Source organism: Lethenteron reissneri, chromosome 14, assembly GCF_015708825.2.
Source record: "Lethenteron reissneri isolate LAM-NWPU_2019-01 chromosome 14, ASM1570882v1, whole genome shotgun sequence".
In the NCBI taxonomy this organism is placed as follows: domain Eukaryota; kingdom Metazoa; phylum Chordata; class Hyperoartia; order Petromyzontiformes; family Petromyzontidae; genus Lethenteron; species Lethenteron reissneri.
In genome coordinates, this window is record NC_083792.1 from 3325116 (window position 1) to 3339019 (window position 13904).

The window sequence follows — 13904 nt, forward strand, 5'->3', positions numbered from 1 at the left end:
GATTTAAATGGTCCATGGGGGAGGCAGAACCGAGGACGGTTATTTTTTCTCCGGGGGGGGGGGGGGTGATGTAGGGGTGTCAGGGGAAGGATTCCCACCAATAGATGGGTTAGTGGGAGGGGTGATCGAGGAGATATAAGGAGAGAACGGGCGGGAAGAAGGGGCCTTTGGCGGGAACGATATTGGGACGGCTGGGGGACAGGTGTGGATGGAAGGAAAGGAATAAAGGACGAGACCCCTGCAATCTGGTGTCGGCTCCTACTTTACAGAAACAAAAAACTAAACGATTCTGGAATGCCGATTACGAGATTCTCTGCGATGGATCGATTCTCAGGATCGTTGTGGATTATTCCACCGAATCGCTCGGATCGATTCCCTCCCCCCCGCAGCCCCCCCCCCTCCCCCGCACACGGACGCGATGTGAGTGAACGAGACGCGGTGGGGTGGCTACGGGACGTGGTGGTGGTGGTGGCTGCCTCGCGTGTTTCACAGCGAAGCCTCCTCCTCGCCGCCGCTGCCGGGATCCCCGAGGGGTTCGCCGCCTACGAGGGGACGTCGCTCGAGGTGATCGGGGAGGGTGAGACGCGGCAGGCGATCGCAGAGGAGTCGAGGTTCAGTAGGCCTCAATCGGGCCCCCCGCTCTTGCCTGAGCGGCCTTGCCCGAGATCTCTTGCCGCCCGCCCGCCCGCCCACCCTCGTTTGCCCACGTAACCTGTCACATTATAAGCAGCACGGGGGATGTTGGCCACAGGCTTAGTCATATGTCAAAGATTAAACGACGCTGCGGGAACAGTAAGACGCCACACAAATGCGTTGCTGCATCGGTCTATAACAGTCGTGCACACATTTGATCACACTGGATTATAAGACTCACCCCAACTTTTTGTGGTAATCCCACCGGGGCGGGAGGTGAGGGAAGAAGATTGCGTCTTATAATCCAGGGATTACGGCCAATCTCGTGGAGATGTCCAGATAGCACGGGGAGAGCGCGGGGGGTCGGAGTGCCGAGCCGGCAACGTTGATGACGACCGGTTTGAGACCCGGTTAGCGAGTGGCGTTGAACAGGGGGGTATCTCAAGTGTAGAAAGTCTATGGGCTCACCACCGGTAACTACTCTAAACAACAAATCCATTGCATTTTAACTTCGGTTCATGATCGAAAACGTATTGTTAGACCTCGCAATGGTTTGGTTACGCCTGTGACTTTAAGACATTGTTAGGTTAATTTCGGTCCTGCACTCAATTTGGCTAAATTCGGGTCGGGGTGAAATGCCACTGTTTGGCTGCCATGCAGCAAACTCAATGTGTGACGGCACGTTTTGGAAAGTGCGGTCTTTTTGTGCGTGAATACAAGAGGCACATTGATGGGATCTCCGCTGTGACTACTCATATTTGATGTAGAAGGGCTGGAAAGGTCGCCTATTATATATTGTTACTTTTTAAGGCCACTGTTTTTGACGTATGTACTGTATTGAGGTTTTTTTGTTAAGTTTGCTTGTGCACCACAGCCAACACAGCATCACAAAGTAATTTTATCCCCGCAGCAGCCTATAAAACCTATTTTGTACATGGTGGTCACCTATCCAAGCATTATCCAGGCCCACTCCTGCAATAGCTTCTGAGATATGATGAGTATAGGTGCATTCTGGTTGATTTGTTCATTGCCTTGAATGACAATACAATACAAAACAGTCCTTACTGTAATAGATGTATATTACACAATATTAGTCATTCTTTTAATGACAATTACTGTATAATTTACAAACTTTATTATGTACACATTTATTCCCTTAAAAGTAAAGTGGTACTTCTGGCTCAAGGCTAACAGTGAAGATAAGCACCACTCCTGTTTGAGCAAATACAGACTTTTGAGTTTAACTTTTAAATGTTTAAAATAATGGTTTGCCATATACTGGACTGGTCTTTGCCATAGGAATGTGTATGTACCATCACTATCTCAGAGGTGTAAGCAGGAGATGAGCATCTGAGAGTTATTCCTCTGCCTCGTGTTGCATTACAAAATATGAATTTTACATGTAGGCTTTCACGACCAGTATTATGATTCGTATTTGAGTTTTTGGGTTGGGTAGTGGGGAATTTGTATTTGTCGTAAACCCTCCACCGCCCGACAGCCAAAAAAAAGTGTGACGTGAACAGATGTGCTACATGTATTCCTGCTTCAACACACCGATGTGCTGAAACACTATTGGTCTTGCAGGGATCACACCTATCAGCTTTTGGGAGTTAAAACAACCTCCTGTAATATTTTATGAAGACACTCAACACATTAATCAATAACGCTGCCTTACAATGAAAACATATGGAGGTATTGGCGGTACACTGGTGGAGCATAACACACCGGTCCTCATAAAATCGTCTAAAATCTAAATTTGAGCTGACAATCGTCTTCCGACTGCTTCGACATCATGAAAACTGATTTTGATGCACCCCGCAAGATATTTTTACTGGGATTTTTTTATACCATGCACCAGTGTATTACCAATTGGTTAATATAGAGTATAGTCCGTGACTCAGGCAATATCCCTTTTTCATAGCACAGGGTAATAATTTTGATGATGACAAGTGATGCTGTAACAATCTCCCTTTGCCCACAGGATTGCGGTGCTTGCCTCGAGACTCGTTGAGCCACACTAAAGCAAGTGACTCCAGCCATGGCGGCTGCTGCTCCCGGGTCAGGGGACATCATTCAGCTCAACGTGGGGGGCACCAGGTGGGTGGTGGGCGCTGTGCTGGAGGGTACATGTGCTGGCCAGGTCGCACCTTCAATGACCTTCGGAATTTGTGAGATAAAGGCGACCTTGTGGGCAGGGGCAGTGGTGTTTCACTGCGTCAGAGGGGATGTGCATGTGCACGTAACAGCCCTTTTGTCAATCTACCAGTGGCGGCTCCTGCAAAATCTCTCAGGGGGGGCAAATGTCTGGATGATTGATAAGGATAAGGTCTACCCATGCAATGGATAAATTAACAGCTTAAGCATGTAAAGGCAACTTCACTTCTTTAATATTAATGAAAAATAAAGTGACTCTTACAATACATATTGTTTGTTTCTATACTCACTATTATTACAATCCACTCAGTTTCTTTTATTAAAGATTCCACGAGGTAGCGACAAATAATATTGTTGACTGAAACGTGCTTACGTATGATGACGTAAGCACGTTAGTGCGAGCCCTCCCGGAAGCCATAGAGAATGCATTGCAGCGCCCGCCGTTCGAAAAAAAACATCTTTAAATGTAAGTCTATGGGAACACTCTGGGCGATTCTCAGCCAGAGTGAAATCGCCCAAAAAGAGGCGGTACTCCACAGAACGTGACATGACGCTGATTGGACTATATCCAGAGGCACAGTAACGGCTGAGATTGGTGGTGCGTCGCCCAATCGCCCTAATGAAGAAACCGCCCCTGCAATCTACTGCTAGCTGAGGGCCTTCCCACACCGCACGTGTTGGAGCGGGAAATTATTATACTTCACCATGCTGATCAGTGCAATGTGGTGAATACACTCACTTAAGCCGGATACTTCTGAAGACGTCTTAAGGTACAGTTGAATTCTTTTTGGTATCTGATATTAGGAAGCATGGGCATCTTGCTATGGTTTACAGATGGACAGTAAGGCACTCAAACAATCACAAAATATATTCACAATGAGAACGACAAAACTTTAAAATTAACTGCATTCATGCAGCTCTTCCATATTCAGCCCCCTCGACTCTGGCTACAGTCTTTATAGTGCAGAGTGTATTATGGAATAAAATATAACATGGTACGTCCTCGCTTAACCTTAAGCGTGTTCACACAATGCATTTTTTCTGGAACGAAGTTCTTCCATTTGGAACACTTTTCACACAACGCGGAACACAGCGTTATAATGCGGATTCTGAGCGGTTGGCTACTTGCAGTGGTCATAACACCCTGATAGACAATGATGTTGATGACAGGTGCATGTTGGAACAATTGTGTCGCTCACCATCTGTTCTTATTTTGCAGGTTCAGCACTTCCAGACAGACGCTCACCTGGGTCCCTGACTCCTTCTTCTCCAGGTGCCAGCTTCTGGATGAGGCCTTGTGGCTGCATGATTTCTATACGGTTACTGCATCGTGCACTTTCACATGCACTTCTGCGGCCGTCTGGAACGCTCTTCCTTTCTATACGGTCACTGCATCGTGCACTTTCACATGCGCTTCTGTGGCTGTCTGGAATGCTTTTCCTTCTGATATTAGGAAGCCACTTGAGCTATGCACTTTTATATCTAGATTGAAAACTTATTTCCTGAGAACTGCTTTTTGTGTGTTTAGTTTGTTGTCTTTCCCCCGTACCTCTAATTAGCACGGTTCGCTACATAAAGTGTGAAAGAAGTTCAACATTAATACTTACATATGGATGTAACCATTCACCCCTCCCACGATGTAATGAATTCTCACGATTCTTGCTTAGGATTGGATCACATGTAAAAAAAAAATAAGTTAACCTATTGCATAATTAATATGTGTAATCTACAGTGATGTGAATCCATAGCATCCATTGTAGTATGATATTTTTTTTTTATATAAAACTAGCGGGAAGTACCCGGTGTTGCCCAGGCCACCGACTGTGGTGGTACCTGCTATCACTACAGTAGTACATGCTGACTCTATAGCAGTATTTATCGACTCTATAGCACAAAGTGCTCACCTGACAGAGTGGCGTAATGAGGCCTAATCCCGTGCAGAGCCTCCGGCCTCGCCTAGATTGTCCAGCCGGCCGAGGTGGCACCTTGGCAGGCTGGGGCTGGGCTGCTACCCCTGACCCCCCCCCCCCCCTCCAGCCACAATCTCCCCGGCCACTCTGCAGTAATATCTACGGCCTATCGTGGTAGCATCTACCGACTGTATAGCTGTAACTGCACGCATCGGGGTGGAGGGACATCACACAGTGAAGAAATTACCTCAGCGTTTAGTGTATTTTTATAGTATTTTTAACATGAAAGAAAATGTCCCCCTCACTTTCACTGAAGGCATATGACTTGGCATGGGCCGTCTCCCCCACCAAAGGCGCGTGAGTTGGTATGGTCATGCACGCGTCATAAATAAATAAATAGAAAGCACACAAAAATCGCACTAAATCGCTAATTAAACTAATTAAAAGTTGACGGATGTGAAAAAGGAATAGTGCTTGCTCACGGCAGGGCTTACGGCGTGCTACCTGGCTATTTTTATTTACGTAAACCCCACGGTTGGAGAGTTAAATCCTTGGCAAGCGCGCAAACACACACACACACCCACACAAACCCCGCCACAAACCCACGGACAAATTTTGACTTTCATATCTATAGAAGATAAATGTAATATATAATTCTGTAACTGAACATTAACCAAAAGTAATGATTACATGGATTATTCAATCCACAAATCATGACCATAACCAATTAAAATTCTGGATCCATCCAATTTTATACCCCAGTTTGTTTATTTGGGACAGGATAAATTACTGGGGGGTTTATTAATCTGCATTATCTATTGACGTGCAATACTTGGCTCAAAATACCAGCACTTGTAGTATGTACTGTGGTAGCACTACTTTCCCTTCCCCGTGTTATAGAGCCGTTACTTCTGGCGTCAATTGAGGCTTTCCCCTCGTTCTTGTTGTGCTGCTGCTACACTTACGCAAGTCATCTCATTCTCATTGTGGTCATTCCGCCCTGCGGTGTCCTTTCATGAGGACGATGTCTAAAGTAAAACCTCAAAGTCGTTGCAAAGTAGCACCGTGCTTGCTGTGTCACGATGATGGTGGCAGTGATATTGGTTGTGGTGACAGGACATGGCCTTGTTTGACTTTCTGTGTTCTCACCCCCCCCCCTCCCCTCACAATTGCCCTTACAGCCTCCTAAGTGGAAGAATCTCAACGCTGAGGGATGAAACTGGAGCTGTAAGTGTTCACCTCTTCCTATCTCCCCCCCCCATCTCCTCTCCCCGCTGTCCCCTCCCTCTCCCCTAATTTCATCATCTTAGGCAACATTTTTTCCACTTATGCAATTTGGTGTGCACTCGAGGTCACTGTTTAATCCTCTTCTGGAAGACAGGTTCACGCAATTACATGTTTTAATTATCTTATTATCACCTGAATGTGGAATTGCAGTTGTTGCTCTGCGTCTACATCAGCAGCCGTGCGAAAGAAGAAGACTATCTCATTGAGAAGTAGTTTGTTCACAAACTGGTATTTTTTGCACAAACCAGAAGTCATAAGTTGTCAATTGACGCCCAGTTTACCTGTCTATCTCATGTGTCGTTTATACCGAGCAAAGAGTGGGCCATTGCAGAATATATATAGATAGGTGTTTTTATCTCGGAAGCCTTACCAAGTCTCATTTACCAAGACTTTTCGTGATACAATAGCCCTACTTCCTCAAAATCAACATTAAAAGGTGCGGCTTCTTTCCTTCTAGCAGATCTAGCAACTGGTACATTTAAGAGGGACCAGTCTCTTGGAGTCTGTTCGGTTACTCCAACATCCGTGTGGGACTTGGACCAAGTTGGTGTTTGAGGGCGATCTGCCACATGTGGGCTTCGGAAAAGGCAGTTGTATTCTCCAGGTTAAATATGGAACCCATTCATTGGTTCCTGCTTTCTCGGTCGAGCTCGTGTGCCAGAGACCCTGACCTCTACATTTCTCTTTGCGCCCTGCCATATTTCTTGGGCAGGATAGGATGGTGCATAGGTTACTCCTCGATCCTAGCTTCCTTCCAAAGGTTGCATCAACATTCTTTAGGGGGGCATAGCTTCACGTCCTGAGCATCTTCCCTGTGCCATTCCATTCTTATAGGTAGAGGGTGCTACATGCCCTGTAACTTTCTTGTTCCCTTAGTTTTACTGGGGTGCTCTTTGCAGAGATCGGCAAGTTGTAACAGCCGTTTTTGTGTTTTTTTGAGAATGGGCGCAAGGAGCTTGCAGCCTTCATTGGGCACCTAGCTTCTCGGCTGAAATACTACAATGCAGGGAGTGTTATAAGCTCTCGGGGTATGGCCACACAGCACAAAGTATCCAAGCAGGGCAACAGCGGATTCATGCGTAACCGTGCTGGGGACACCTACATGCATTCATGAGATTATGTAAGCTGGATAATAAATATTTTTAAAAAAATAATAATCAAACTTATTCACAAAAATGGAACGGTCACATTGAAATGACAGTACTTGAAAAAAACAGCAAAATGATGGGCTGGAGAAGCTGACCTCACTGCGTGTGTTGCGTTTCCTCATGCCCAGATCTTCATTGATCGAGACCCCATGGCTTTTGTGCCAATCCTCAACTTCCTGCGCACCAAGGAGCTGGACCTGAGGTGAGTTGAACACTTTCAGTTGACATCGAGCGAGAGCATTTAACCCTTTTCCCGTTCCGAGATGTCTGCAAGCTGCAGGGTGGATGTCCCGTTCACCGCTGAATTGCGGAACGCGCAAAGCGGGTTTAGTGTTGTTTTTAAAGACATTGTATAGCACTCTATGATAGCTGGCGCCAAACTGTGCCACACGCCCTCCCGCATGGCTTTACGGTAGCCTCGATACCGATAAAGTAATTTTAATTTAGTGTTTTTTCCTTTTCCTTTCCGATGATGTACATACATATGTGTACGTCTTTGGCACGGAATCGTAAGAAAAATGTATAATGTACACGTACGTCGTGAGAATGTGAAAGGGTTAAGATGACGGGACGGCACGGGAGGCTCGTAATGGCCGTGTCCGAGCAACGAGCTGGCACACTTTGAGAATCTGGGTTCCAATCCAAATTTCAGCCAGGTACGATTAAACCAAGTTCTCAAGTGTAATGGGTTCACGTAACTCGTGCGAGCACTAGGTTCAGGGGTCACCTTAGCCTATTTTCGTCTGGGCTCGAGAAAAATCGTATCTTGGAATTTCTACCACTGAGGAGCACCGGTAGAGGTGGTTGGGTGTCAGACATCAGGTGAGCATCAGACATCACAATATTTATTTCTACGGGAGGAATTCCACAAGCTCTTAAGCTATTTTTCATAGATGTACAGTAGGGGCAGGTCAGAACGTTACAACAACACAATACAAAAACACGATAGGAGTGCCAAGTATCTTTTTCATTTGCGACCTGGCTACAAAGATAGCTCAACGATGTGGCTTATTCTGGAGATTTATAGAAGCAAAATAAGCGATACGCATGTTTCCAAACGTGTGTTTAGATTACCTGAGGCCGTTGATGTGGCTGAGCATGGTAGCACGTTCGTCGCTTGTTGCAGAAGAGCCCGACGGACATCCTGGTCAATCATCGTGAACCCAGTGCCATCCTGTTCGTGGTGAAGCTTTTAGCCATCGAACAAAGACAGCTGCTGCATCGCGCACTTTCACATGCGCTTCTGCGGCCGTCTGGAATGCGCTTCCTTCCGATATTAGAAGCCACTGGAGCTGTGCACTTTTAAATAATCGATATTGAAAACTCATTTCTTTAAAACGGTCTTTTGTGTTGAGTTTGTTGTCCTTTCCCCTGCCGCACCTACGATTAGCGCGGTTGGCTACGTACGATACGAAAGAAGTTAAACATACATACGTACGTCATTTTAAACAAAGTGAGGCCCTGTGTTGCAGGGTCACAGTACAAATTTGCCAAATTTAAATTGACTTGCAAGCATGGGCAGTTCTTTCCTCTCCTACATCGGTTAGCCACTTGCCCTCATCCCTCCCCCCCTTGTTTTGTTCTCCCCCAGCCCCTCACGTGTTTATTAAAACAACATAACAGGCAACCCTGTAACACTCCCACAATAGGTTCTGTAAATAACGATGCATAGGACCTGGTACTTGGGGCCGTGTGTGTATTATTGTCGGAGTGTACCACGCTTCGAAAGCGGGAATAAAGTAAAAAAAGAGACTCACTAATTACTTTTTTAAACCTGCCACACGATACCCACCTTTGAAGCATATCACCTTTGGAATAAACTTGTACTGTAAGAATTGCGTAAATATACAAAATGCACTCATGATTATCATACAAAGTATTTATATTGAGCATTGGCACGCCATTGCTTTAAATCTGACCTAACACAACAGCTCTTTTCCAAAATAACCCTCATAAATTCCGGTGAGAGGGAGATCATTCATACCCGTTTGTCACACCAACCAACCGCTCTGCCCACGGATGCGTTGTTTGTCGTCCTGCAGGGGCGTTGGCATCAGCGTTTTGAGGCACGAGGCGGAATTTTACGGCATCACCCCACTGGGTAAGACCCCGTGTGTAACCCGTCATTGCATTCATTGTTTGCGTCCCGGTCTCTCGTGTCTATGAATGTGGCTCTGTGTGGGGAGCGGTAGTGTAGTGGTTAGCGCATCGCAGTACGAACCCGCCAACTCCACTTCAATTCTCGATCGCGACCAATAGCAGTGGCGAATATTCGAACCTCTCTTAGATCGGCTGGGCCTTAAATGAGTACGTGATGCGGTGGATAAACATCACCACTGAGGGAGACAAAGATGGCTAGGCACGTTTCTTACCACACCACCACCTCGTGTGCACTGCCAGTCTTCATCGGTGTTCGCATACACCAATTTCCACTACCGTCTATTAAAGGCTATGCAGGGGATATTTGGTTTTTATCTCTGTACTTCCATGTCCGTGTGTTTGTCTCTATGTCTCTGTTCGTTCAACTCTCAACCGTTGATTTACCCTGACCTTGGCTCGAGATTAGTCATTCTTCGTCCTACCCTGGCCTTGATGCTGGACATGTGATGGTTACCACAGTTGCCCTCCCTCCACTATTTGACAAATTGTCACCATTTGTAGCCATTGTTTGACTGAATATATTTTTTTGTCTATTGTTTGTGCCATCCCGGCGGCTCTGTCCATCTCTTTTCTCCCCCCATTGTATTGTTGTCTGTGTGTTTATTTTTCTGTCTGTCCCTATTTGTCCTGCCTACCCTGGTTGTTCTGTCTGTGTCATCTGCTGTCTATTCTTTGTTCTGTCTCTCTCGTTTCTACCGTCTCTTTGTAGTGTGTCTCATTGTCTCAATTGTTCAAACCATAACCCGAAACATAACATTTTCAAAAATTCGTGTAAAATTAAAATTACGTATACTTATTTTGCAACGCATGATAGTGACTGCGACAGTCATATACTGGTGATCAATTTGGTACACGTCTACTTAAGTTAAAACTTTTGGTTCCACGGATGATCCCGTTTATCCAGTTGCCCAGCTATTTTAGAAGAGAGATCCGCGGTGCGTGAGCACGGCAACAACAAAACATCAATATTGCCACTTCTACTATTGGTCGAATGAATAAATGTTCAGAATAATAATCAGAATATTTATTTACCCTGGAGAAATCCGAGGGGCTATAGAGCTCTTTTTTGCACAGATGTCCAGTAGTTGGCGGGTGTGGTGGCAATGCGCATGCCTGTAGCCCAGAGACTAGAGGCGAGGTTTCCTGGTTGTCCAGGGCATTCAGAAGCTGCGGGTTTGGCTTCTCGAGTGCAGTCTGTCTGGGTGACATGTCTCAAGCGGAATGACGCCAGCGTGCCTGTTGACCATAAGTCATGAAGTCTGTGACATTCCGTCTGCTCGCTTGCATTGCTCTTCCATATCCACTGAGCTCCAAGAATCTGAGGGTGGGTTTGGCTGGTTAGGCCGTTTGTGCTGGCAAGGTTGCGCCATGCATTTGTGGGGAACGGTGGGGCAATGAATATAGCGCAATGCGCTATGAACGCTTGCCACCCGAGTTCAATTCCGGCCATGGCTACTGCAGGTGGTGAGAAAAATCTGAACAGGTTCTGGACCTCCCGTAGGTTGGCTCAGCCATAAATGAGTACCAAGTTGCGGTGTGTAAACCATAGCAATGGGGAGATTATGTATGTGTCGCGACATCGTTGGATGTCACTATGTGAAGTTGGCCTGGGAGAGACTCGGCGCGCGATGCATTGGCGTCGCAGACACCACTGAAGGTGGATGCAGTAGCGGCCCTAGCGGGGCTCGGGGAGCGCTGCTTGACAGCTATGGATGGCTGTACGCAGCACGGGGTGTCAGCCCCTACAGGATAGAGTGTGGCGGGTGCCAGCCTCGGAACGGGGTTCCAAGGGGCCATGACACTCTGGTTGCCACCGGAGGACACGTGACCGGAGGTGTCCACCCCGGGACCCCCAAAAGGGGGGCTGGGGGGGGATTGCAGAAGGGGAGCGTGGCCAGGGGTGGGGCGAGCCCCGCCACACAAAATATAAGCCGGGTCCCGAAATGGGACCGGGGTTGGTTGTTATGGGATCCTCAAGAAGACGTCGTCCACGCTCCACGCTCTACAACACGGGGGCTCGGACCCGAGCTAGGGTCGAGTCCGCTATAGCGACAGTGGTCAGCGTAGAGAGCCTGGTGGTCCACCACCACCACAGCGTGTTATCTGGTAAAGGGGCAGTTACCCCTTTGTGTTAGCGTGCCAATGTTAAATAAATGTGTTGCCTCCAATAGAAGCCTGAGTCTCCGTTCGTACCCACTACATATGTATGTTGAACTTCTTTCACACTGTACGTAGCCAACCGTGCTAATTGGAGTTGCGTGGAAAGGACAACAAACTAAACACAAAAAGTAATGGCAGCCGTGCGTGGTGCTGGCCACCACCCCCTCACCTCTCCCTCCTCGTGCGACGTACCGACTTAATAGGCGCTCGCTAACGGCGCTTGCCCTGGCAGTCCTGTATGGGCAACACGGCGAATGTTTGTGAGCTGCTGTAGTGTGATGCCCGTACAGTGCGGAGGCTGCAGCTGTGCGAGGAGCTGGAGAGGTCATCCTGTGGGAACGTCCTCTTCCACGGCTACCTCCCCACGCCCGGTGAGCGCGCAGGGTGCTCCACACGCTCACCCAGCACGCTCACCCAGCACACTCACCCAGCACGCTCACCCAGCACGCTCACCCAGCACGCTCACCCAGCACGCTCACCCAGCACGCTCACCCAGCACGCTCACCCAGCACCCTCACCCAGCACGCTCACCCAGCACGCTCACCCAGCACGCTCACCCAGCACGCTCACCCAGCACGCTCACCCAGCACGCTCACCCAGCACCCTCACCCAACACGCTCACCCAGCACGCTCACCCAGCACGCTCACCCAGCACACTCACCCAGCACACTCACCCAGCACACTCACCCAGCACACTCACCCAGCACATTCACCTGCTTCACCCAGCACACTCACCAAGCACGCTCACCCAGCACGCTCACCCAGCACGCTCACCCAGCACGCTCACCCAGCACGCTCACCCAGCACGCTCACCCAGCACGCTCACCCAGCACGCTCACCCAGCACGCTCACCCAGCACGCTCACCCAGCACGCTCACCCAGCACGCTCACCCAGCACGCTCACCCAGCACGCTCACCCAGCACGCTCACCCAGCACGCTCACCCAGCACGCTCACCCAGCACGCTCACCCAGCACGCTCACCCAGCACGCTCACCCAGCACGCTCACCCAGCACCCTCACCCAGCACCCTCACCCAGCAACCTCACCCAGCACGCTCACCCAGCACGCTCACCCAGCACGCTCACCCAGCACGCTCACCCAGCACGCTCACCCAGCACACTCACCCAGCACACTCACCCAGCACCCTCACCCAGCACGCTCACCCAGCACCCTCACCCAGCACGCTCACCCAGCACGCTCACCCAGCACGCTCACCCAGCACGCTCACCCAGCACACTCACCCAGCACACTCACCCAGCACACTCACCCAGCACGCTCACCCAGCACGCTCACCCGGCACGCTCACCCGGCACGCTCACCCAGCACGCTCACCCGGCACGCTCACCCAGCACGCTCACCCAGCACACTCACCCGGCACGCTCACCCGGCACGTTCACCCAGCACGCTCACCAAGCACCCTCACCCAGCACACTCACCTGTCTCACCCAGTACGTTCACCCAACATGCTCACCTAGCACATGCACGTGACTCCCGCAGCACGCTCACCTAACACGTTCACCTGACGCATTCACCCAGCACACTCACCCAGCACGCTCACCCAGCACGCTCACCCAGCACACTCGCCTGACATGCCCCACACACCGGCTTGCGCTCCCAGCAGGTCTCCTGTATGGTTTTCCCTCTTCCAGTGTAATATTTTAATCTTCTGTCATGGATTATTTTCCTCTTGAATGCTCTTTCCTTTCAATTTTACGTGCACACGTACAGAACTTTTGTCAATTCACTGCTGGATTAGGGTTTCTCCCACACCGTGCGGGTCATGAGGATGGTTTGACCACACTTCATCGAGCCGGTCAGTGTGGGTGACTGTGGTTTCCCAAGCCTCTGATCATTCCCTTTCTCCAGGAGTGAGTGAAAACTGCCCATGTTACAAGTTCACAATTAAATTCAAATTAAATTAAAATGACGGTCACACTCAAAACACTGACAGTATCACAGTGACAGTGGTAAGGATACCGGTAACAGCAGTAATCCAGGGGAAGGGTGATGATGATGATTGTGATAATAAAACTAAAATATTTTTTATTTTACCATGTAAGGCCCACTGAGCTATATCACTCTTTTAGAGAAGTGACCTGGTTCACAAATGATAGCTCAACGAAGAGGCCTATCATGTGGAAATTCATAGCAGCCAAAAACTCTAAACTCATGTTAATTCTAAATGTGGAGGGAAAAACCGGGGGACCCGGAGAAAAATCCACATGACCACGAGGAGAACACGCAAACTCCGAATATACAGCAGGCGTCAGGGTCGGGATCGAACCCACGATCTCCTGCATACCAGGCGAGGTAGTTAACATCTCCTAGCCACCGTGATGATGATGATGATGAGAGAGAGAGACACGCAAACTCCAAATACACAGCAGCAGGCGTCAGGGTCGGGATCGAACCCACCATCTCCTGCATACCAGGCGAGGTAGTTAACATCTC

The 13904-nt window shown here is 48.8% G+C and overlaps 1 protein-coding gene across 1 annotated transcript in view; it reads left to right on the top strand.

The window, feature by feature from the left end:
• The first annotated feature begins 396 nt into the window (after positions 1 to 396).
• LOC133342260 (BTB/POZ domain-containing protein KCTD3-like) overlaps positions 397 to 13904 on the top strand; it is a 31540-nt gene continuing 18032 nt past the window's right edge. The window contains 7 exon segments of the mRNA XM_061551305.1: positions 397 to 564; positions 2615 to 2730; positions 4007 to 4060; positions 5879 to 5924; positions 7261 to 7334; positions 9175 to 9233; positions 11743 to 11823. Of these exon segments, the coding sequence (XP_061407289.1) occupies positions 2672 to 2730; positions 4007 to 4060; positions 5879 to 5924; positions 7261 to 7334; positions 9175 to 9233; positions 11743 to 11823 (373 nt within the window). The 5' untranslated portion in view covers positions 397 to 564; positions 2615 to 2671.